The sequence below is a fragment of the Callorhinus ursinus genome, unplaced genomic scaffold (assembly GCF_003265705.2).
Source record: "Callorhinus ursinus isolate GAN/ISIS: 27379988/994484 unplaced genomic scaffold, GSC_fseal_2.0 scaffold27, whole genome shotgun sequence".
Classification (NCBI taxonomy): Eukaryota; Metazoa; Chordata; class Mammalia; order Carnivora; family Otariidae; genus Callorhinus; species Callorhinus ursinus.
Genome location: NW_027397089.1, coordinates 8,059,864 through 8,085,600, shown reverse-complemented (window position 1 = coordinate 8,085,600; position 25,737 = coordinate 8,059,864). Strand labels below are relative to the sequence as shown.

Genomic DNA, 25,737 nt, shown 5'->3' with positions numbered 1-25,737 from the left:
GGCTGCTTTCAACTCACCCCTCCCAAGCTGAAGGAACAAAGGAAATGGTTCTTCTCTCCCCGGACCAGTGAAAATTCACTTACTCAGAGGTATTGGGGTAATAAGAACTGGGACATTTGGGGCATCAAATAAAAAGGCTGTTCTAAACCTCTAAAAAAAAGTAAATGGGAGGGGCTGTGCTGGGAAGGGTGATCAGTGGTACTAAGACCTGTTATAATGCCAAACACAGTGTGAGGAGTTTATGTATTTATTTATTTTTACATTTAATTCTTAGATGAGTCAAAATGTTTTTATCGGCTGAAAGTAGGTCTCAAATTTCCCTAAACAAATCAGAATTTCTGGTATAATGTTAGAAAGGAAGCTTCCAAGGAATGTTCTGCTTCACTGAATAATTTGTGAAGGTCTGCAGTTTCTATAGTAAATCAAATAAATTTATAAGGAAAATGTGATACCAGGTTGTTGGGGTTTTTTTTTTTTTTAGATAGTCATGAGAAGCAAAAAGAAAAATACATTACTTTCCTTGGTTTCTATGACAAGTAAATAAGAAATACAAATAACCAACATAACACTCATCATGATAAACAGGTACCTGAGTCTGTGTATTTCCTCCTTCAAGCAAGGCAATGCCAAGTAAAATGCCTTCTGAAAAAATTCTGTCATTTTTGGTGTTCACTATAACATCGATGACAAGTTCGGATGCACCTTCTTTATCCAGTAGACACTGAATATCTGACATTGATATCCCCATCTTATCTGAATCTTGTCCAGAGAAGTTCCCTGTGATTAGGAAATTGAAAAAAAATCTTAATTTTCAGACATTATTAGCACATAAGGTTTTTGAATTATTAGATCTTAAGAATATTATTTATCACTGGAATTTTTTCCCTTCAGCATTAAATATAATAGAAGCTAGGGTTTTAAAAAAAATGTCAGAAGTTTGAAAAAACAGCTTTCTATTCAAAGTATAACACCTGTAATTGTTTTTTCTTAATAATAATATTTTAGAAAAAGAAAACTAGCTTTATTTTTGTTCTTAATTTACATATTAAAAAATTATGACATAGTTTACTATTTTCCAGCATCAAAGAGCAAAATTAGATGTTCAGATCCTTGTGTTATGAATGCAAAATTTTGTACAATGGTTTTTAATAGTGCTTTTTGAGTGGAATTTTTATATTTGTTCTATTTTAAGTAAAATGCTAGCATAACATCAGCATGAAGACATGTGACAAGAATCCCACAATGATGAGAAAATGATTAGTCTTACCTCCGCCTTGTGCAGATTTGCAGTAGGTTCCAGAGAGGTGTCCATTCATACCGACTCCATAGTCTCCTTTAAAGTAGCGATTCAGGAGTATTTTTCTTAATGTGTTACCCTAATACAAAGGATAAGAAAAGGTGTTTCTTATTGTTCTTTTTTCTAATGGAAAGGGAAAGTATCAGTACATTAAAATGTCACTTAAAATGCATTTTATCAATGATGGTGAGACATAGAAAAATTAATTTTATACATCATAATATTTTCTGAGGCAGAAATTTGCAAATGTTTCCCAAGAAAATAATGATCTTGCTTCTCCCAGAAATAAAATATAGTATTTTCAACAAAATGTACTGGGAAAATTACAACAGATTGTACCAGGAACACTTATGTACTACACATTTAAGATTGCCTCAAAAGCTGAGGGTCTTAGAGTTGTTAAGAATATTAGTGATGCCCAGGGAAATAAAGATCAAAACTACAATGAGAGATCACCTCACACCAGTCAGAATGGCTAAAATGAACAAGTCAGGAAACAACAGATGTCGGCGAGGATGCAGAGAAAGGGAAACCCTCTTACACTGCTGGTAGGAATGCAAACTGGTGTAGCCATGCTGGAAAACAGTACGAAGGTTCCTCAAGAAGTTAAAAATAGAACTACCCTATGACCCAGCAATTGCATTACTAGGTATTTACCCAAAAGATACATACGTAGTGATCCAAAGGGGCCCTGCACCCCAATGTTTATGGCAGCAATGTCCACAATAGCCAAACTACGGAAAGAGCCCAGATGTCCATCAACAGATGAATGGATAAAGAAGATGTGGTAGATGATGGACTATTACCCAGCCATCAGGAAAATGAACTCTTACCATTTGCAACAACATAGGTGGAACTAGAGGGTATTATGCTAAGAGAAATAAGTCAGTCAGAGAAAGACAATTATCATATGATTTCACTCATATGTGGAATTTAAGAACCAAAACAGAGGATCATAGGGGAAGGGGGGGGGGAAAGTAAAACAAGATGAAAATAGAGAGGGAGACAAACCATAAGAGACACTGAACTCTAGGAAACAAACAGGGTTGCTGGAGGGGAAGGGCATGGGAGAATGAGGTAACTGGGTAATAGGCATTAAGGAGGGCAACTGATGGAATGAGTACTGGGTGTTAAATGCAATTGATGAAGCACTGAACTCTACCTCTGAAACTAATAATACACTATATGTTAATTTAAAAAAAGAATAATATTAGTGATGCCTAAAGGAAACACGGCTTAATAAACACCCAAAGAATTGGAAACCCAAAGCCCTATTTGAAGGAGCTTAGTAAAAAGAGCTAGGAAAGTGGTGGGTATACAGCTGGTGCTCCAAAAATTATGCTTGATAAGACAGAGTGAATTATATTTAAATTCCAAGGGATTTATTCAGAAGATGATAGGTAAAAGACAGTGTATTCCTTTATAAAACACGTAATTCAAAAAAATCCTAAGTCGTCAATCTTATACTGGTTACAAGACATTTTTAAAATACTGTATGTTGTAATATAGTTGCTTGATGTACATAAGAAATACAGATAACTCCAAATCTTCCATTTTATTGGTTCTTATTGTTTTAATAGACAAGAGTGATTTTACAATGAATCATGGAACACTACATCAAAAACTAATGATGTAATGTATGGTGATTAACATAACATAATAAAAAATTTTTTAAGTGATTTTAAGGTATGATTAAACTAAATTAATACAGCAATTACTGAGGTGTTAGTCCCATCTTATGGATAAGGACACTGAAGCCCAAGAGCTCAGGTAACTTGACGTGGATCATTGAGCTAGCAGGTGGTAGAGCAAGATCCTAACTCAATGCTCGACTGTGCCCCACATTGTGCTCCACGCTCCTCCCCAGGCACAACTCCTGGTAGCGTGACGCTCTGACACGTGGCCCTCACTGCTCCTTCTCTCTCTCACGCTCTGATCATACTTCCCTCTCAAGCCCCGGGGTTTTATCCTCAGTTCTCCTCATCTTCCCTCTCCCCATCAGCAATTTTATCTGATCCCTGGTTGCACAACCCTTTCTGCAGTCTGGTTGCCAAATGTCTTTCCTCCAGCCTGACCTGGCTCTCCTAAGCTTCTCATCCTGTTTCCACTTAGATTGCCTTATCTTCATCTGGAGGTTCTACTGGCTTCTCAAACTTGATTTTTCACAATGGAATGGTCTCCTCTATTTTTTTCTCTTTGCCTTGAAGTATAATTAACAGACAGTGTTATATTAGTTTCAGGTGTACAATATAGGTGATTCAAACATTTTACACATACTCAGTGCTCATCAGAATAAGTGTACTCTTAATCCCCTTCAGCTATTTCACCCCTCCTCCACCCACCTTCCCTCTGGCAACCACAAGTTTGTTCTCTGTATTTAAGAGTCTGTTTCTTTGTTTGCCTCTTTTATCCTTTGTTTGTTCATTTGTTTTGTTTCTTAAATTCCAGATATGAGTGAAATCATATGGTATTTGTCTTTTCTCTGACTGACTTTTTCACTTAGCATTATACCCTCTAGGTCCACCCATGTTTTTCAAATGGCATGATCTCATTCTATTTTATGGCTTAGTAATATTTCATTGTATATATATACCACATCTTCTTTATCCATTCATCTATCCACCGGACACTTGGGTTGCTTCCATATCTTGGCTGTTGTAAATAATGCTGCAATAAACATAGGGGTGCACGTATCTTTTGAATTGGTGGTTTTGTTTTCTTTGGGTAAATACCCACTAGTTGAATTACTGGATCATATGATAATTTTCCTTTTATTTTTTGAGGAACCTCCATACTGTTTTTCACAGTGGCTACATCAATTTGCATTCCTACCAACAGTGCACAAGAATTCCTTTTTCTCCACATCCTTGACAACACTTATTGTTTCTTGTGTTTTTTATTTTAGCCATTCTGACAAGTGTAAAGTGATATCTCATTGTGGTTTTAATTTGCATTTCCCTGATGAGTAGTGGAAGCTACAGATTTAATGCAATTCCTACCAAAATACCAACATTTTTTCACAGAACTAAAACAAATAATCCTAAAATTTGTATAGAACCACAAAATACCCCAAATAGCCAAAGCAATTTTGAGAAAGGAGAACAGAGCTGGAGGTATCATATCCCAGATTTCAAGTTATATTACAAAGCTGTAGTAATCAAAACAGTATGGTACTGGCCCCCCAAAAGACACATAGATCAACAGAACAGGACAGAGAGTCCAGAAATGGAACCATGCTTATATGGCCAATTAATCTATGACAAAGGAGGCAAGAATATGCAATGGGGAAAAGACAGTTTATTCAACAAACGGTGCTGAGAAAACTGAATAGCTACATGCAAAAGAATGAAACTGGACCACTTTCTTATGCCATACATAAAAATAAATTCAAAACAGATTAAAGATCTAAATGTGAGACCTGAAACCCTAACACTCCTAGAAAAAAACACTCCTAGGCAGTAATTCCTTTGACATTGGCCATAGAAACATTTTTCTAGATATGTTTCCTCAGGCAAGAGAAACAAAAGTGAAATCAACTATTGGGACTACCATAGAAGAAAGGGCTCTTGCACAGCAAAGGAAACCATCAACAAAACAAAAAAGCAAACCACTGATTGGGAGAGGATATTTGCAAATGATATATCCAATAAAGGGTTAACATCCAAACTATATAAAGAACTTATACAACTCAACACCAAAACAAACAAACAAACCAATTAAAAAATGGGCAGAGGACCTAAACAGACATTTTTCCAAAGAAGACATACAGATGGCCAGCAGACACATGAAAAGATGCTCAATATCACTAATAGTCCTTCTTTCTTAATCCTGTTTTCAATTTCAATTTATTTTAAGAAGATCAGAACCATCTTGATCATTTAAGGCCCCAAACTCTCTACTCATCTCAACTCAAACTCTCTACTCTACTCATCTACTACCCCCTCATCTTGACAACGATTTGTGAAATCCTACCTATCTAACTTTTCAACTGTAGCTTCCGATAGTGTCTTCACACATATTTTAACCAAATAGAACTATGTGATGATTTCTCAACCACAGTTTTCTGTCTTTCTGCTTTGCTCACATATCCCATTTCTCTGTCTGAAAAGCTTTCCTTCTGTCTTACTTATGGACACCATCCTCTCCCCCCCTTCTTCATTCTACAAATATTCATTAGGTACTCACTGTGTCTTAGACACTATTCTAAGTGAATAAGATATAACCCGCACCTCAGTGTTAACAATAAGGTCAGTTCCATAATAGGCACATATATTAGGCCCTAGGGAAGCACATAAAAGAAAACAGTCGACTTCGAAGCGTTTTTACATGCATATCTCCCCTACTAACTATATGATCATCAGAGCAAAGCTGTCCTGTGCACAACAAATACGTACTAAATGTCACAGTGCCAAGAATTTTAATAGACACTTAGAGTGTCTGCAGTTCTTTATCCTTATAGTGACTTTTATTTACTGATAATTAAGTTTTTAGAACACAGACATTTACCATTGCTCCCTATTTCATGTATTCTTCCTTCAAGACTTTTTCATATAGTGCTGTAGTGAGTAAAGCTGATGACCAGTCTTGGAAGAAATAGAGAATCTAGAGAATACATAAGAAAAAAAAGCCTGGCTTTTTTTTTTTTCTTTTAAGAGAAAGCTTTTTGAGTTTAATTAATTTCTTTTTTTTTCTTTTTTTCTTTTTTTAAATTTTATTTTATTATGTTATGTTAGTCACCATACAATACATCATTAGTTTTTGATGTAGTGATCCACGATCCATTGTTTTTGTATAACACCCGGTGCTCCATGCAGTACGTGCCCTCCTTAATACCCAGCACCGGGCTAACCCATCCCCCCACCCCCATCCCCTCTAGAACCCTCAGTTTGTTATTCCGAGTCCATAGTCTCTCATGGTTCGTCTCCCCCTCCGATTCCGCCCCCCTTCATTTTCCCTTCCTTCTCCTGATGTCCTCCATGCTCTTCCTTATGTTCCACTAATTTCATTTGGCCAAACAATGATCCTTCCAAAATGGGAGGGAAAACAAAATAAAACATTTCTTTGGAGTCAAATGTGCTTTTGCTTTACATCTTATTATAGCAGAAGGAGATGCTCTAAGAGGACTTTTAGACCCATAAACTATGGAGTTGAGATTGTAAGTTGGAGGAAAAATGTGAGAACATTTTCACTTAAGTACTAAATTTCTATAAAGGGTAGCTGAGTTTGTCTTACTAATTATGCTTCTCACCTCTACAGACCAACATATTGCTTCTCATTCGAACCCTGTAAGATACAGTTGGTCCAGCTACCATAAATAAAGCTGAAAAACATGAAAATCCAGGTCTCTTTTTCTTAAAATTGCACAAGTCCCTGTCACCATCTGGAAGAGAACCTACTGTGAGCAGAACCCTGGGTCCTTATGAACCAGCTCCTTTTTTATCCTATGTAAGGGAGCCTTTTAACCACATTACTCCAAGGACCCAACCAAGAGATAAAAACAATGGTGTATTTTTTTTAAAAGGAGAAATAGAGAGCTGCATTTTATCCTTTATTTTTAAAAATGCCCTATTTATATTGCTGGAAGAATAAAGCTGTTCAAAACCAACCATAGAGTTAGAAAGGTCTCACATCAAATTAAAGTAAGCATCAAATTTGCTATTATTTCTAAATTTTCTTTGGACAAATAAAATAAAATCACAGGTGCTTATCAGATTTATAAACATCAAAATCAAATGAGCAATTTGATTTCTTAAAATTATTTTTCTTATCCAATTCCAGCCTTGCCAGAAGCATATATTTTCTAACTATGCAATATTCAGAATGCCATAGAAAGAAGGAAGGATTTCTTCTATCCCTGTTCTTAACTCTGGAGCCACACCGCCTGGGTTCCAATCCCCCTTATGCCACATACTAACTGGATGGTCTCAAGCATATTACTCCACCACCCTGGGCCTCAGTTCTATAACCATCAAGTGGAGTAGTCATAACACCTATCCTTCTCCAGTTTCTGTGATGATTAAATAGGTAAAAATATGTAAAGTACGTAGAACAGTTCCCAGCACATAGTAGGTGCTACATAAGTTGTGCAGAGTTGATGCAGTTGTTGTTAATATTAATATTATCCAGATGACACAACAGTGGACACTTTACAAAGTGCTTTTGTACATACTTTCTCACTTTATACCAAACATACCCACATTTCTGTATACATACACTAAGAAAATGGCAAAAATAATAAACGATAAACTACCTGAAAATCCTAATTTGTCCACTATTAATCAGCCCTTGGAATCATATCCTTGTGAGCTAATCTGTGTACACTTCACTATATAAAATGGACCTTACAACTCCAACTAAAGTGGATGAATTCTACCATGGCTCAAACTCCATAGTTTTCAACAAAGGCAAACTTTGGCACTAAAAATGAACAAAGAATAGGTACGGATACAACAGGATTCTACTGTTTATCTTAGTTATTCTCATTTAATATTGGAAAACTTCAGATATTGCTACATGGCAAATTTAGCAGAACTGATTGCTTTTGTCAAATATCGAGTTCTGACTTGAGAGTTGGAGGCAAGTGCTGTGTTCCAGCTTGTCTCGGGGCATCGTCAGTGGCCGGCACTATCTGTGATGGGTTACAGAGGCGATAATTCAGATGTAAGTCATTTTCACAAATTCCTTTAACTCCAATAAATTAATGGTGGACTCACTGGCAGAAATTCTGGTACCAGGCTTGTAAATAATCGTCTCAGAGCTATAATTGTCAAGGCAGAAATTTGGGAAAGCACTAAAAGCGCATTAAGCCAGTTTGAAAAGAATTCTGCAACATTGAGAAGTTTGACTTCTACACTCACTCTTCACTTCCAAAATGAATTCCTGACTGGGCTTCCCATGGAAGGTGTCCTTACTTGATGAGGCCAACTAGCAAGAAATGTCCTTTCCAGTCTTTTCAATATCAGAGTCAATTCCAGGCCACAAGACACAGCTTTTAGCCAATGTCTTCATGTGAACACATCCCAGATGTGCTAAATGTAATGGAGCCAAGATAACTTAACAACCACCTTCTGAAATTACAACAAAACATCTCCATAAAAAGACATCTTCTGTGGCCAGGGCAGTCATGCTGACAGTCTGTGAATATCTGCAAGGGACCATTTTTTTCCTGGCCACTTCCTATTGCACCAACTCCAGCGTATCAAAAATCAAGCTTAGAAATTATTGCTTTTCGTGGACAGAAAGAGTAACAAAAATTTATTAGTCTTAGAAAGGACTAAAGATTCTCTTTGATTTTTGAAAAAGCACAATCCTGTTTGCCTTAATATGAGTTAAGAGCATCAGGAGTGAAAAGTTCAAGGATGTGATATTTGAGGTACTGATTCCACATCTGTTCCCTTTCCCTTGGAAAAACGACACGATAAAGTAATATTTTTTTCCACTGTGGAAAATAGAATGAAGACACCATCAAAATATGACAACCACAACCAGAATCCTAAAAAAATTAAGTCCTCAATTGGAAATTCAAAAAGGTAATGAAAACTGCAACGTGGAGATGCTTAATTTAGGGTTTTCCCCTCAAAAACTAATGCTTAACTACTAATCAGCTTGGATCAGATCTGTAAGGGGGTTATGGTATGTACCTGTAGTCTCCACAGTCTCATTTTAACATAAACTTGGTTTAGCCTAATTGGTGTTTCCCTAACCTTTGTGTTTAATGATAGCATGTCTGCTTAGTTATTTTTCCTCATTTGAATTCCCAGGGGTAAAAAGATACATTTTAAATTACAAATAAATTATTGCAACAGCTGTATCCTAATTGGATAAGGTAATACCAATAATATAATCGACTACATCTTCAAGGAACTCCTTTGGGAAAATGTGGCCAGTGTCCTATAATCTAGCCATCTAATGGTTCGAATTTCTTAGTCACTAACTCCAAGGAGTGAAAGCCAGTTCCTTCCCCTGATGATTTTTCCCGGCTTTCATAAGATGAAAAACACAAACTTCAATAAGAGTAGTTATTAAATACATTCACAAGATGCTCTTCATCAATATAACAACACAATCATTATAATCCTGAAAAACATATGGATGTCTCAACAGTTCTAGTAAAGGGGCTTATAAAAAAAAAAAAGACTGTGGAAAATGTTAAAACAAATGATTCATACAGCACTGTAACAATCTACTTCCATCTTCCTTCCTTCCCTTTCTTCATGTTCATTGTAAAGACATATTACATTTCTACCGCGTGTCAGGAACCGGGAATGGGGGTGCAAAAACAATCCTGCAGCATATGCTAAAAGAATTTTCAAATATGGAGAGTTGAGACACATGGCACTATTTTTCAATATAAATAATCCTCACTGGACCATTTGATTCCATTTATGAAATTTACACATTTAAACAGTACATGATACTTAAACATTTGATGATGATGCTGGAGATAAAAATGACTTCAGCCATCACTCCAGGTTTCTCAAATATCCTAGCCTCTAGACAAACAAGGTTGCTGAAAAAGCTGTGTTAGGGAATGTACCCCATAACTAGTGAGGAGTAAAGGAAACAATTTCTTTTCTTTTGGGGTGTAATAAAAGCCTCTCAATATTTGATTTTCCAAGAAGCATACTGACTGATATCAAACTCAACAGACTCAAACACCTCAACAGTTTAAGTACAGGGTCTGCTGCAATTCAGAGGTTGAGACCGTATGTAATCCCTCCCCCACGGTACTGGAGAATGGATTTTTTTCTGCTATCTGATTGCTTAGTTTTCTAAGTAAGCAGTCTTTATCTGATCTGCAGAACATAGAGGTGAAAGAAGAGTAAATAAGCACGAAATAAACAGACAAGCTTTGGATACCATTTCCCTATTGAAGCACCACTACCAGACTCACACATCATAAATCACTACCTCATAAAATCATGCTCAAATGGCAGTGCACACAACTTAACTGTACATAGTACATAGCGTAGAAACCTACTGAGTGCTATTTGTTACCGAAAACATGGAATCAATATGCTGCCAACACAAGCACGTGCTCTCACACCAAAGGTGGGGGAAAATGGAATTTCAAGTGGTCATTTCAAAGCTTCTGCAAAGTCTGTGTCCCTGAGGGATGATATGGTGACGTATATAGTTCAATAATAGACTCAGCCTCCGGGAGGTCGCAGAGACAATGAGGGGATAAAGCAGGAGTGGGAGGAGATGAGAATAAATGAGAGAACCAACTTTGATCTGGATAACAATATGAAATACAGTGGGAGATGTATCCTCCTGGATGATGGGAAAAGTCTGATTTTGCTTGCTGTCTTCAATCCTCACTGCTGTGAGCCCTGTTATATCTCCACAACTATTTAGTAAAGACTGATACATAGGTACCACTTCACAAGATGGTGTAACAAGGGCTAAGAAACAGTACATAAAGAGAGGTAACATCAGCACTCTTCAGCCTTGTGTACACCTTCCTGTTTCTATGCAGTCTCATGTTCTTAGCGCAGTCTGTCAGCACAAGCTGTGAACTACTGATCAGAACCAAGAGAGTGCTGGCCCACAGGACAGTGAGAGGAACACACGACCTTGAAGTTGTCAAGGGAACAACACTGGAGAGAACCCACCCCACCCTCTCTCTCTCTCTCTCTCTCTCTCACACACACACACACACACACACACACACACACACACACATACACACAGAGGGTGGGGGGGAAACCTCATCCCTTTTCCCATATACTAGAAAGAAATTGTCTTTAAAAGGGAGGGAGAAAACTAATACTTGCATTACTTATAATCAATGCAAATATTCTGACAAAAGAAGTATGAAGCCATATTTTAATAAATTCAGAATATATTTAGAAGTTCTTCAGATCAGAGAGAAATATTTATGGAGTTGATGAAATGATGAGGAGCTCTGCATAGCACAATTTCAAAGGAAGTTCTTGAGAATTAAATGAGATAATATCTACACACAGCTTAACACATAATTAATGTAATTTATGAAACTCCGGGCATGAAAAGCCTGTGTACTTAGTAGAAAAGATAATGTCTCGGAGACCAATGTAATTGGCTTGGATCCAGGTTCTGCCACGGCTTTGTGATCTCAAGAATTTTATTTAACTGCCCTGAGACTCAATTTCCCCATTTGTGAATAATAATATCCATACCACATGGCTATTTTAAGGATATAGATGATATATGAAAAGCTTTAAGCCCTTAGTGTATAAGTACTAAATAAACAGTTATTGTAATGTTTTTTAAACATTTACAGGAAAATAACACTTGTCCAACTCACGGCATGTACATTACAATGCTCAGGGCCATGAAGACAGAGTCTTACCCACTCACATCAATATCCAGCTCTGAACTACAATTTTTAAGAGAAGGCAAATGAAAACAGCATTAATTCTGTAGAAGATTACTTTGAAGCCACTTTGATCATTGGCTGTTTTCATAAAAACAGCACCGATACATGCACAGGTTTCAACCATCCCTATGTATGCACAGAGCAGAATTCATCAGAAGCCAATTTAGGCCAACTTTTCTTAAGGCAGCATCAGTAGGAAAACCAATGCCCCATGTTCCTAATATTATTTTAACACAAGAAATATAAGAAAGGTATTAAATATATTTATAAAATTATCATGCAATGATTGTTCATTAGGAGAGAGTATACTTCCTAACTAGTCTCCTTATATTCACTTGGTGCCCCTCTAATTCATTTTTCACTCAGTATTCAGAGGGATATGAAACAACAGAGAACTAGAATTCAGAATATATGAATATAGAAAGAATTCTTACAAATCAATGAAAAAAAAAATAACCTGGTAGAAAAGTGGACAAAAGGATTGAGCTGGCATTTTATGTAAGAAACACATCCGACCAATAAATATGAAAAAATTTCTCACCTTTATTAGCAATTAGGGAAATACAAGGTGAGACTATGATAGGGCACCATTTTACTGGAAAACATATGCTCCCACCCAGCAATCCCATTACCAGGGAGACGTGCCCCAAGAGACACATAGTACCATACCGCAGACATTCATATTAGCATCAATAGCAAAACAACAACACAAAAATAAAACAAACAAAAAAAAATTAGAATGAATCCAAATACCCACTGACAGGAAAATGGATCAATAAATTGTGGTGTATTCCCAGAGTGGAATATTATACGATGCAAACATGAATGAACTAGAGCCTCGCGGCAATACACAACTTTGATGAATCTTAGAAGCATAATGTTGAGAGAGAGGGAAAAAAGCAAGTCCTAGAAGACACCACACTTTAATATCTAGTGTGATATTAAAAATATGAGCTCCCAGTTGTCTCTGGAAGGGAGGCCAGAGCCCATGGGTAATTTTTTCATTCTTCTCTTGGCTGAGGTGTTCATAGGTCTTCATTATATTATTATGTTTTAAAATTAAAAATGATGTCGTACATATTATTTCATATAAATACAACATTCTATTAAAAGAAAATACTCATGAAATAGTAAACATCAAAATGGTGGTGGCTTCCTACATTTGATGTTCTGTCACTTTTCACCCCTCTGAATACTGACCACAATCCATTGCATGGCTTAGGTGAGGATCCAGAATCCGACGCCCACATATCTTGAACCATTATCATAATTGCTCTCTCAACCAATCCACATCTTCCTCTTGCCATCCAAGACTTTGAGTGGCTCACCATGTTCCCTTCTGTCTCAGGACATTGGCAGATGATGTTCCCTTTCACCAGCCACGCTTTCAGTGCCTACCCCCTCCACACCAGTACTTCCAGCTTTGCTTAGTTAACTCCTGCTCAACTTTTAGGTCTCAGCTCAACCATATCAGAGTCATCCTCTCCGACTTCACCAAGTCGGTTTCCAATCAATCCTCTCATAACGCCATATGCTTCACTACGTGTTTCAGTTTTATATTTATTTATATCAATCTTTGAATGATCTCAGTATCCTTCTACTAGACTGTAAGCACCACAAGGGCAGGGACTGCCTTTTTTTTTTTCCTTTTTGGCTGGTCAATGACTCTAACATCTATGCAAACCTTGACACATTAACTACTCAATAAATATTCATGAGTCCATGATTCTGCATCAGAGATCACTACATTTACCAACAAAATTTGTTGCTGAGTGCCATCTATTTAAAGACTGATATATATTGTATATCATGCCTTATAACTTTGGCAAATATTTAAGATGTATTCGATGTTATCTGCATATTAAATATTTTTAGTATACAAGCTCATTAACTATGGTTCTCTGGATGAAAGAAGGAAGTTGTGCTGGAATCCAATATGCAAATTTTAGAAAACACTTAAAAGTAAAGATGAACAATTCCAGCATTCTTTCTGAAAAGTCAGAAGGTAAAATATTATTAATGATTACAGATATGGCCTAGTGCAAAAAGAACACACTAATACTTAAAAAGTCTAGTCCAAGGCTTTCCCTTGTTATGTCTATTGAAATAAGATTTTTTTGTTTTATTGATAAACATAGAAACCACCTTGCTGCTGCACATCATGCAAGGATCTGACTTAGTGACATAATTTCTAATATTATGTGAAGGTGTCATTTAAAAAGCTACAAAGCAACTATTGTCTTTTTAAGATATGTTTGGGTGTGTCATAATTTTTAATACAAGGTAAAATTAAAGATAATTCTATTTTATCTCATTTTTCCTTCAAAAAATGAAAATCATTTCCTTTCTTTAGTGTTTGTTGTTGACATCAAAAAATTACATAGACCAATTTTTTATCATTTCCTGCATCAAACTGTCCATGAGACGATATATTTTACCTGATTTAATATAAGCTATTATCTGCCCTCATGAGCTCCTGTTTGTGTCCCATGTTAATCATAATTTTCAAAGAATTTCACGGTGAAAAACTATGAGACAATGATTTAGAGCTAGTGGAAACTAGGAATTCCTTAAATATTCATCAACATTTCAAAGCAGCAATATAATTATTACCTCCCAATAAAAGAGGTCTCAATTCAAACAAACCTAAAGATGCCTGAGCTGATTAAAAGCCAAACGTCCACCTCAGGAGCAGCCTTTTTCAGAAAGTCTCTGAGTAGGCTTATTAGAGTCTTTTGAACATGATTTTAAAAATCATTTTGATTCCTTCTGGCATACACCATAGCAGATATCTCACTACCTTATATATCTAGAACCTAACTAGAATCCCGGTGAGTAAAAAAGTAACCCTTTATTTTTGATAACATGCAAAGCACATTTGCTGTTATGAAACCATAGCTTCTCGGTAATGCTGTGGTCCTAGGCATCTGCATTATAAACACAGTTTTCACAGGCTTATGAATTACCCGTTGATGTTGGCTTCTGACAGAAACAAAACAAAACATTCTCAGGCTGAAAAGAAAGCTTACAATGTTTAATAAATATGATTTGAGGTAAACCAGCTATTTTTAATTAGCAAATTGAAGAGGAGAAGGAAAGAAATCATTTCATTGAAGTATAGGTTGCTGATCTCTTACCCCTAAACTAATAACTACCTCTCTCCTCCCCTCCTCTGTGTGTGTGTGTGTGTGTGTGTGTGTAATACATCATTTTTATATTCCTGGATATTAATGCCTATTTGAAAAAGGTATTTATCAAGTCTTGAGGTGTTAAAGGTCTTGCTTTTCCCTGGGGCATCGCTAAGCGTGGATGACTGGGTTGCCTCCAAGGGAAAAAAAAAAAAAGAAGAAGAAGAAGTTCACATCACACCTCTTTCTCTATCATATTTCAATGAATCGAACACACATTTTTCCCCCCACATTGTAACATTTCTGAATGACAGATCACTCCAAAATCAATAGTGTGTTATAGCTCAATTAGCAGTGCTCTTCTTCTAGTAATACAACTGATGGCATATTAGAATGGATGAGATACATATTATTGAATGAATTTAATCTGGCATTATAAACCGATAAAGATTCAGAGCACGTGGCATCACTAACATATCCATTTCTCAGCTCATATTAAGCAAGAGAAAATTATGCCAGAAATTTAGGGAATGAATCTTATATTCAAACAATTTGTTTTTAGTGTTTGCCCTTTTTCATTGCTACATCTTCTATATGATACTTCAATTCACCTCCAACTTAAGTTTTGATGTTACATAGTGAGTTGGGCCTGCATTAAAATTAATAAAGAAAATGACAGTATAGAGAGAAGAGGCATATTTACTTACAAATCAAGAGCAATGGATAAGTAAATAGGTAATAGAGATGCATTTAATTAATTTATAAGTATGAACAATATTAAATTGCTCTCCTTTAAAAAAAAATAACCCCTTGATACCACTACACACCTGCTAGGATGGCTAAGATAAAAAAGAGAGACAATAATAAGTTTGTGGATGTGGAAAAATTGGGACCCTCACACACTGCTGACTGAAATATAAAATGGTACAACCACTTTGGAAAACTATTTTTGCAGTCCTTAAAAATTAAACAGTTATCACATGACCTAGTAATTCTACTCCTAGGGATACACAAAAAAGAAATAAAAATATTCGTCCACATAAAGACTTATACACGAATGTAAATAGCAGTAGCATTCATAATAGCTAAAAAAGTAGAAACAACCCAAATGTCCATCAAATGATAAACAGACAAATGAAATGTGGTATACACATACAATGGAATATTATTTGGCAATAAAAAGGGAATGGGGTACTGATACATGTTATAACATGGATGAGCCTTGAAAATATTATGCTAAGAGGATGAAGACAGTTATAAAAGACCACATATTTTATCATTGCATTTACATGAGATGTCTAGAAGAGGCAAATCCATTGAGCCAGAAAGTAGATTAGCGGTAGCTAGGAGTTAGGGGTGGGAGAATGGGGAGTGTCTGCCAAGGGGTATGGGGTTTCTTTCTGGGGTAATGAAAATGTTCTAAAATTAGACAGTGGGCATTGTTTGCAAATCTATGACTATACTAAAAACCACTGAACTGTATACTTTAGCAGGGTGAATTTTATGGTGTGTGAATATCTCAATAAAGCTGTTAGAGAAATGGAAAATAAATCCACTAGATTGGTTGAGGAAATCACTCCTCAAATAATTCAAAAAAAAAAACATATCTTAAAGAAAATAATGTCAGTTCTGTCCAAATTTTTGCTAAGCAGCTGAGGCATTAATGTTATTTGCCACAAAGTCCCTGCCTTTAAGTGCATCTGTACAACAGATGTAGCACAACGGCATATGTTCTGAATGTTACATCTGTTAGTAAAATTCAGAGGCTCAAACTGCTAATTAAATATGAAAATGTATGTGTCAATCAGAAGCCAATTTCTTGTTAAAACTGCCTAATGGCTAAGGCACAGTAAATTGAGCTTATACCTAGGACTGTTTGTGTCTGGACCTGTGTGGGAAGGCAGTCCAGTGCAATGAATATAGGCTAGACAGTTTCCATGGATACCTCACATTACTTGAGGTGTAGAAACTAAAAATTAACAAAACAAAACAAAACAAAAATTATGCTTTGGAAAATATATTAGTAAAAAAACAATACTAATCTTCCTGAAGAAAGATGCTAGAATTTATTTTGCTGATAAGTGGATAAGGGTTTTTGTTTTTTTGTTTGCTTGTTTTTTTGAGGCAAGAGGGAGGCAAAATTTTTAAAAGGCTAGTTTTTAAGTTGCTTTATAATTCATAGGAGAGGGAAAGACATATTCAAAATGCTTCTGTCATCATAAGGTTTACAGCAAACCTTGAGAGTTTTAAAGATTTTTCGTTTTTATAGGAACCAACTCGACTGAATTATTCCAGCTGAGTTTAATTGATCTGGCCACTGCATACTAATATGCTGATCTTTCCAAATAAATGTACACTGTAATTACAACCAGGTTACTCCACCCACCATCTTTTTGCTCCTTTCCATGAAATGAGACTACATGCCTTCCAGATGTAGCATAAAAGCCACAGTGTTATTCATGAACCATGTCAGAATCAGACAAAATATAGCATAAGAAGAATACATGTAGCTTCCATAAGAAGACATTCTTCACACCACTTTGTTGAGAAGACCTGACCACACACCTTTAACAGGTTAAAGAAGGAAGAATGAGAAAGTCATAGCCTTAGCCTTTTTCCATATCCCCAGATCACTTCCACTATTAGGCAATCAAGTTGGGATTTATTCCCGGAACCCAAGAGATAATCAGCATGCATGGAAATGTAGTTGTTTTCTTTGGACCACTTAGTCCAATCATTACATGAGATCCAGCATGAGTGAGGGAAAAGGACACAACTTGTTTTAACAAAGGAGACAAATGCATCAGTAAGTTTTCATCAGAGTAAACCAATATTTGACTATGGACAAGGACAATTTCACAAATATCTCATTTGATGCTCACAGCAAACTAATATGGCACCCAGCTTAGCAGCAAGAGTCAACTGCGTTATTCCGTTCCCAAATATTTTTGAAAAGTGTGTATTTGTTTTAATTTAATGTTAAAACAAAGACAAATTTTTGAAAAATTATAGGATGTTCATTGAAAGTATTGGGGACAGGAATAGGTAGTAGAAAAACCCAAAAAAGAACTCTACCAAGAAAAATATGTATATTAAATAGAACTCTGCTTTAATCAAGTTTTCTTTACTGTTGTCAACTCTCTTTCCCTACTTCTTATTCATTACCATCTTGGTTCACTCACATTCTTCCTGTTTTCTCAGTTTCTTTTCACCAGAACTGTAACCAAGTCCTACCCTGCTATCCCTTGTTGCTTCCAGGTGTCTAATTTCTTAAAGGTGGAAGAGATCTCTACTAGCATCACCCCATGAGTGGTGCAATGGCCTGGGAACTCGTTGCTCCCTCCACTGGGCACCATTGCACGACTCCTGATTTCACCAACAACCCCTCCTCCTCCAGGTCTCAGCTTCGGTGTCACCTTCCTGGGAAAAATCATCTTCAGAATACCCCTGCCCTAGCCTCCAGAGACACCCTCTTACAGCACTCAGGACATCTCCCTCAGAGCAATCAAGTAAAGAGAAGAAATTAATCAATCCCTGTCCAACTATTTGGTTGGTACCTGACTTTCTCACTAAACTCACAACACTCTGGGGGTACAATAGATTGTTCATCGACACACCTCCAGGATTTAGCAGACACTCAATAATTTATTGTAATTATAAGCTGTCTCATGCATTTCTTTATTTCCAAATACCTCTCTTTCTGTCATCTTCATGACTTCCTAATGAGAACTTTTTTTCTTAGAATCAGATGCCTGTTTTCAAAATCACCTAAAAAGTCATACCATGAAATAAATACTATTCATTCTATTTTGGCCTCCGTTGGACAAAAAATCATCACTGGGAAGTGCTTGTGGGACCAACGCATAAACATATGTGTGGCCATGTTTGGGACACGTGTGGGACCAATGTACAAAGAACCGGAGGCTGTGAGGGCGGAAGGGAATTTCCACATGTCCACTCCAGACGAAAATGAAGTCTTGAAGTCTAAGCCCTCTCTGTCTTCCTCTTTTACCCTTCAGCCTGCATCAGATCCTTTAGCTCTGACCTCCTCGATGCCTTTCCACGCAGTATCACCATTCTTGGCACGAAAATCTTCTGTTTTGCAGCATCCGTCACCTGGAACAACCTCCTGGTACCACTCGGCCTCAGCTACTCTCCACCTCATTTCGAACCTCAGCTGAAAACACCCCTCTGCCCTTCTTTTACCTCCTGATGAACGGAGAGGGAACCAACTTGTAACTCGAAAGCATGTGAGCAAACACTTTACAGGGAGCAAACACTCTGCAATATCATAGTGAAGCACAGGATGCTGCATTTATGCCCAGGGGATTTCTCAGGTTTGTGGAAGCCATTTCCATCCTACATTTTAAAAAGCCTCTGCTTAAGGGGTGCCTGGGTGGCTCAGGTGTTAAGTGTCTGCCTTTGACTTGGGTCATGATCCCAGGATCCTGGGATGGAGCCCCACATCGGGCTCCCTGCTCCGCGGGAGCCTGCTTCTCCCTCTCCCACTCCCCCTGCTTGTGTTCCCTCTCTCGCTGTGTCTCTCTCTGTCAAATAAATAAATAAAAATCTTTCTTTAAAAATATTTTAAAAAATAAAAATAATATAAAAAGCCTCTGCTTTAGTCAGAGTTCAGATTCATTATGACATTGCCATGATGCTAACATTTTAGCTCCACGAAGAAAGAATATCGGTACGGTTGTTCCCTCTGGACAACATAATATTTGTGTAAAAGTCCCTTGTTAAAGATATCATCAGAGAGCCCTGCCTTGTAAGTTTGTCATTAGCAACCCAAGAGAGTAAAAGGATAACCCTCTGGTTTTTTGCTAGAGGAGGCCGAGGCTGGCCAGCTACTCACCAAATCCCTTCCGTCTGCACCCAACTAGGCTCCACGATCCCGTCTTTTGTGCAGTCAGGTGGGGCCACGTGATGAGGATGAACAGACTGAAGGTGAGCAGAAGTGACGTGAACCCAGCCCATGTGGGAATCCTGTGTTTCCTTCCTCTGCTGTAGCCTGACGCAGACAGGGAAAGCAGGCTGGGAAGAGGCAGGGTCCCGAAATGGAAGGGACCTAGGGCTTGGAATTGCCAGGGGAGCTGGGTAGGAGGCGAGCTGCCCTGCAGAACACTCACACTGGGATTTTAACTTTGATTACTAAGCTAACCTAAGTAAACTTTTATCGGATTAAGCCCCAGAGGTTTTCAGGCTTCTGTTTGGTCAGCTAGTGCTAACCTTAACCAAGACAAGCCAGTGTGGGTCAGCCCGGAGGGGCAATCGCTAGTCTTGTCCTGAGCAGCTCCAGCTGTGAGACTCTTCCTGAGGTATTTTGCCCCGACCCACCACCGTCTGGAGAAACTCTGACGCTGAGCACAAGCTCGTCATGAAGCGGCCATAAGTCATCTGGGAATATGATTTCATCAACACCAGAGTCTCTCCAGGTTTCCCTTAACTTGTCACCGCATTCCCTCTTTCCAGTATCTTTGCCTTAACTTTGCTATCCAATTTTTCCATGGTCTCCAAATCCCCATTACTACAATTCTCTCTCTCTCTCTCTCTCACACACACACACACACACACACACACACACACACACTTTCTCTCCTTTGTGACTGTCCCTGAGTAGATCCAGTCCCATAAAAGTTCCCCAGAAGGAAAATCACCTGACTGCAGGCCACATGGACATTATCAACTGTTTCAAACTCTAGCTTTGAGCTATTTTCCACCAACCTTGTCATTTGTCCATTTTCATTTGTCCTGCCTTTGAACCTCTGAAAATATTTTCCTTCCACGGTGATAGCTTAAGGATTAACACGCTGCTCAAAGTACGCAGAAATCCCACAATTAACTTTCTACTTCAAACATGATGTGATACTTATGCATAATATGAAGCAAGATTTTGTTTTCATTTTTTTAATCATTTTACCAGCTATGGAAGAAGTACGAGCTAAATTCCTTAGTATAATCGGCCCGCATGTAAAAAAAATAGCTTCCAGGTAACTGTAAATTTTAAATGAGAGAGAAGAAAAAGAAAGAGTTGAGGAAAAGGGGGAAAAAAAAAGGGCAAATGGATGGGTGGTGGCTGGAATAGTGTATCAGTTTCCTTTGATATATAAGGAATGAAGCGATTATTACCACTTCTAATAAAGTCCAGCAAATGATTTATAGGAATATTTGCTGCAGTCATGATGTTTCGGGGCTTGAAATAAATCCATACAAAAGATATTCTTCTGTCCTGGATCAGTCAAGTTCCAGCCTGGCTAGAGGTGATGATAATTATTGGAAAGTAAATTGTTATGTTTTCGTCTGACTGCCTGTTGACTTGGCACGTGTTATTTCCAATTCTGTCTGGAAATAATAGTACATTAAGCCATCTTGGGTGACTTATATAACCAGCTACTATCATTTGAAAATTGTCAGCTCCGGGAACTTGCCACTGTATGTGAGTTACGCTGTTGGAACACTGACTTCAGTTCATTTATTTTCTGATTGTCACTGAGAACTGTATTTTAAAAGGGAAATTAATTCTAAAGCTTCACTTTTCATCTTAATTCAAGCTATTTTAACCTTGGTTACCAACAATAACAAAAGCGGAATAAGATTTCATGAACAGCTGACCTTAAATTTTTTTATTTTAATTTATCAATTAAAACTTGAATATAAACTATGGTTATAATTCTTCAGGCAAAACATAATTATCTACCTGGTCTGGATTTATAACAACAGACTGAAAAAAAAAATAGCCTTCAAACAGAACACGATCTGTGTATCTTCCCGGTAACTAAAAGTAAGATGGTAGAAAAGTATTGTCTGAAATTCTGAACAGTTTAACAAATATGCAAATTAATTTCTATCTCAGTACTCAGTAACCTATTCTGCACTATCTAAAGTAAGAAGATACCTAAAAGAACAGTGAAAAACAGGGTCCATAAAATCTTACTCAGATGGAACAAATTTGTTCCAGTACCAGCAAGAGAACAAGAAAAAGCGAAAAAAGAACCTATGGGTTAAAAAAAATAGGAAACTGTAGGGAAAAAAAAATAACTCAAAAACCCCAGAAGCTTTATATCATTTACTAATGAAAATAATCTTCCTGGACTATCCAAATACTAGCACCAAATTCCGATACAAAGCTTTTTTTTTTTTTTTTTTTTTTTAAGGAAATGAAAGGCAAGAAAGAGAAAAACAGCATCTCTCTCATCTTCCACAGTGACTTCTCTGGGGAAGTCTGAACATTATTTCACTTCCCCATTTGTACAGCACCTGCTATAATTACTGCATACCTGTGTACACTATCAAAGCCCTAATATTAAAATGCGATTCTTTAAAAGCACATCTTGACTTCCAGTCTATGTTTGGCTAATTCATCTAACATCATGATACTTCCGTGGAAATCAACAAAAACCACAAGGAGAATAAAAGGAAACCCTGAAAACTTCATTTTCAGCAAAAGGAAGAGACAGATACAATGTGAAGATTCCAGAGGCCACGTGAGGGTGGCCCGTGTCAGCAGCCATCAGGCAGACACCATGGAGGACAAAGGAAAAGGAAGAAGCAATGAGAGAGGTCAAACCGCCCAGCAGCGGCCCCAGAAAGGAAAGGCAAAAATACATCTCCTGAAGTTAAGGAGCCCACCAGAAATACAAAAACCCCGTTCCATATTGTGTCACTGGAAGTCAGAATGCGGGTGAGGATAGGCGATGTCAGAGATACGGGGCACGGCAGCTGTGAAAGCGATCCTCAAAGGAGGCCACATTTATAGGGTCTGTTCTGTCTTTGTGATGGCAGAAAAGGAAAGAGCTTTTGGACCTTCAAAGACCTCCTGTAAATTACTGGTTGTGTCAACAGAAAAATATATAAAAAGGATATGAAAGTATTAAGTAATGTATAGAAATGAAAAATCACTATGTTGTACACCTGAATCTAATATAACATTGTATGTCAACTCGACTTCAATAATTAAAAAGAAAAAATTTAAATCCCTTCTGTCTGGAAAATAATACACTCTCATTAAACAACTTTTGGGCCAGAGAGAAAATTCACACTGAACTTTAGAATTTCTAGAAAACAACAATAAATAAATTCCTATATAGAAAGAGATGCTATAAGATAGAGCTAAAGTGGTGCTGAGAGAAAAAGCTACAGCCTTAAATATTCATAGCAATTAAAGTAAATTAAATGTCATAATCAAAAATAAAAAAATAGCAAAAATTTAAGTCAGATCAATTTTTAAATCTAGAAGTACAATATAATGGGTTACAAAAGAAAATAAATGGGACTAATAAATTTTTGAAAACTTGCCCTTTGGGAGAAAAAAAAGACAAAGATTAAGCATCAGACAATCCAGTAAAGAAAGAAAAATAAAATGCTAAGGCACTAAGTAACACATTGTAAAGGGGAAATAATCAAACAAACAAAAAATAAACGCTCGTAAGATTCTCTATGGCCAACACAGTTTTTCATCTCCATAAAAAAATTTTCTTGAAAGCCAAAAGGAATAATTTTCTAGCAAGATATAATTTCCAAAATTGAACCAAAATGAGACAGAAAATCTCAAAGGACCATTTCCAACAGAGGAAATTGTCAAAGAGCTACACACCCAAAAAGTACAAAGCCCAGATAGTTTCACAGGGAAATTCTACCAAACTTTAAAGGAGAGATCATTCTGATGTTCTTTAACCGGCTCAGAGCAGAGGAAAACAAGAAAAACTTCCAAATTCTTCCTATGAAACAAGTAAAACTGTTTTAAAAACCTTACGAATAGTCATCGACAATAATAAGTCCCTACAACCTTTTTATAATTATCAGTGTGTGTGTGTGTGTGTGTGTGTGTGCAAATTCCATGACCCAGTGGAGTTTGTTCCAGGAATACAAAGATGGCTCAATAGTAGAAATATTAGGAAATTTGTTAACAAAGTAGGAAGTGTAAGGAAATATATCACATAGTATATTAAGTGTAAGGAAATATATTACATAGTATGTTAAGTATAAAAAGAAAAGTCATATGGTCATGCCCTAATGATGCTGAAAAGCCATTTGACAAAATTCATCACTTCTGATTTTAAAAAATAAGCTCAATAAATGGATATTTCCTTAACAAAATAAAATATAGTTCTCTTATCCCCAAATCCACATCATGCTTAATGGGAAATATTAGAAGCACTCCCAGTAAGGCCGGAAAGAGACAAAGATGTTCACTATTACCATTAATATTTAACACTGTGCTAGATGTACACGCCAAAACAATTAGCACAGAGAAATGATCTTAGAGATAGAAAATTTGGAAACTATCAGTATTTACAGATGATGTCATTTTATCCTTTGAATACCGAAGAGAATAAAGTGAAAAACTATGACAACAGTAAGAGAATTCATTAAGGTAATGAGATTTAAAAACACAAAGCTCTCTATGTCCTGATACAGCAAGATCAAAGATATATTGTTAAGTAAGAAGAGCAACGTGCAAAATAGGGGTATGATAACTAATATGATTACAGAGATAAGATTATATATTTATGTTTGCTTATGTATGCATAAGAAACTAACCATGGTGATTATCCAGCTGGAGTTTAGGTGGGAGGGTGGGAACAGGATGCAAGGGGCATGAAGGTGAGAAACTATTCTTTTTATTTTTGTACCATGTGTTACCTTCCCTAAAACTTTAAAATAACTTGAGAGAATTTTAAGATTCTCAAAGAAACTTCAGCACACCCGTTAAGCTATTGCCTCTCAGCTCCACACAGGCCCTTGTGATGGTGGGGCTGGAATTTTGTAAATCACATCTGTGCTTTGCCGACTGGCTCCAGGCAAGGCTCCGCCCATCGAAGGCATGGACGGGAGCTGCAAGACTAGAGAAAGACACATGTTCTTTCTTGTCTGCTTCCGGTGGGCTTCCTGTCGACTTCCTGGTTTTGCTTCCGCTTCCTCTGCGTGGCATTCCAGCCACCCAGGATTCTGGCAGGGGTGGTTCCTGCCCATAACTAGTTAGCTAACCAGTTTGTCGTTTTTCCGTCATGCCTCTCCCCCAGAAACATCTTCTGATTGTTTTGACTTGTACGTCTAGCACCCCACCTTTGCTGGCGGTCTCAGAAGTCTGCCTCCAAGCCACACTGATCCCCTCCTCTGCATTTTTAAGTTTTAGCAATTCTAATCTCCTCCCTTTGCTCCAGCCCTAGAAGTGACAGCTACTTCTTAAAGTTGCTACCTGGATGACCCTGGAGGGTTCTCTTCCATTTTTCCAATTCCCAGTTAGCAATTCTTTATATGAAATAATCTGTTAAAATCCCTTATGTTTTTTCTGTTCCTCCCTCAAACCTAATACATCAAGCAGATCTACCTTTTTATTTTTTTTAAGCACATACTACCTATGAATTTGATTAGACATTTGTGGGTGTGGATCTTCTATAGGTGGGTAGAGCTTTGAAAAATTATAGCGGAACAAGTCAGGAATTGGGGAGAATTCATTTATGTAAGGAATGCAATTTGTTTCCTTTTAGAGTACCTTGATAAATTATATCCTGGACCAAACTTCATCACATTAATGTTGCAATATTAGTTATTGGGGAAGAAAGTACATTGAAGACCCAGGCTCTGTCCTTGAGTAGCTTCCTTTCGATGGTATAAATCCTCAAGAAGAAACTCCACCTAAGCAACCTGTATAAAGCTGATTTCATTTGTTTTATTACCTGAAGACATTCTTGTGAGGCAGTACATTTTCAGTAGTTAGGCAAAGCTGACATTAATATTTGGTTCATTTGCAAAGAAAAGTTTATTCACTCATGACTGAGGTTCAGAAAACCATAACACACATTATTATTTATTTTTATAAATACAACACATGAAAAATTAGTGCTATTTATTATGTAATATGGGTGTTATGTAAATAATAAAATTTAAGCAAAAAAAAAAAAGGCCTTGACTCCCAGTCATACACTTGGTAAATGCACTATGACAGT

The 25,737-nt window shown here is 37.0% G+C and overlaps 1 protein-coding gene across 1 annotated transcript in view; it reads right to left on the bottom strand.

Annotated features, from left to right (window-relative positions):
• Positions 1–25,737, bottom strand: part of ITPR2 (inositol 1,4,5-trisphosphate receptor type 2) — a 497,992-nt gene that overhangs the window by 162,243 nt on the left and 310,012 nt on the right. The window contains exons 38-39 of the mRNA XM_025879725.2: positions 1,268–1,376; positions 590–777 (exon numbers count right to left, since the gene is read on the bottom strand). Coding sequence (XP_025735510.1) covers positions 590–777; positions 1,268–1,376 — 297 coding nt within the window. The remainder of the gene's footprint in view (positions 1–589; positions 778–1,267; positions 1,377–25,737) is intronic.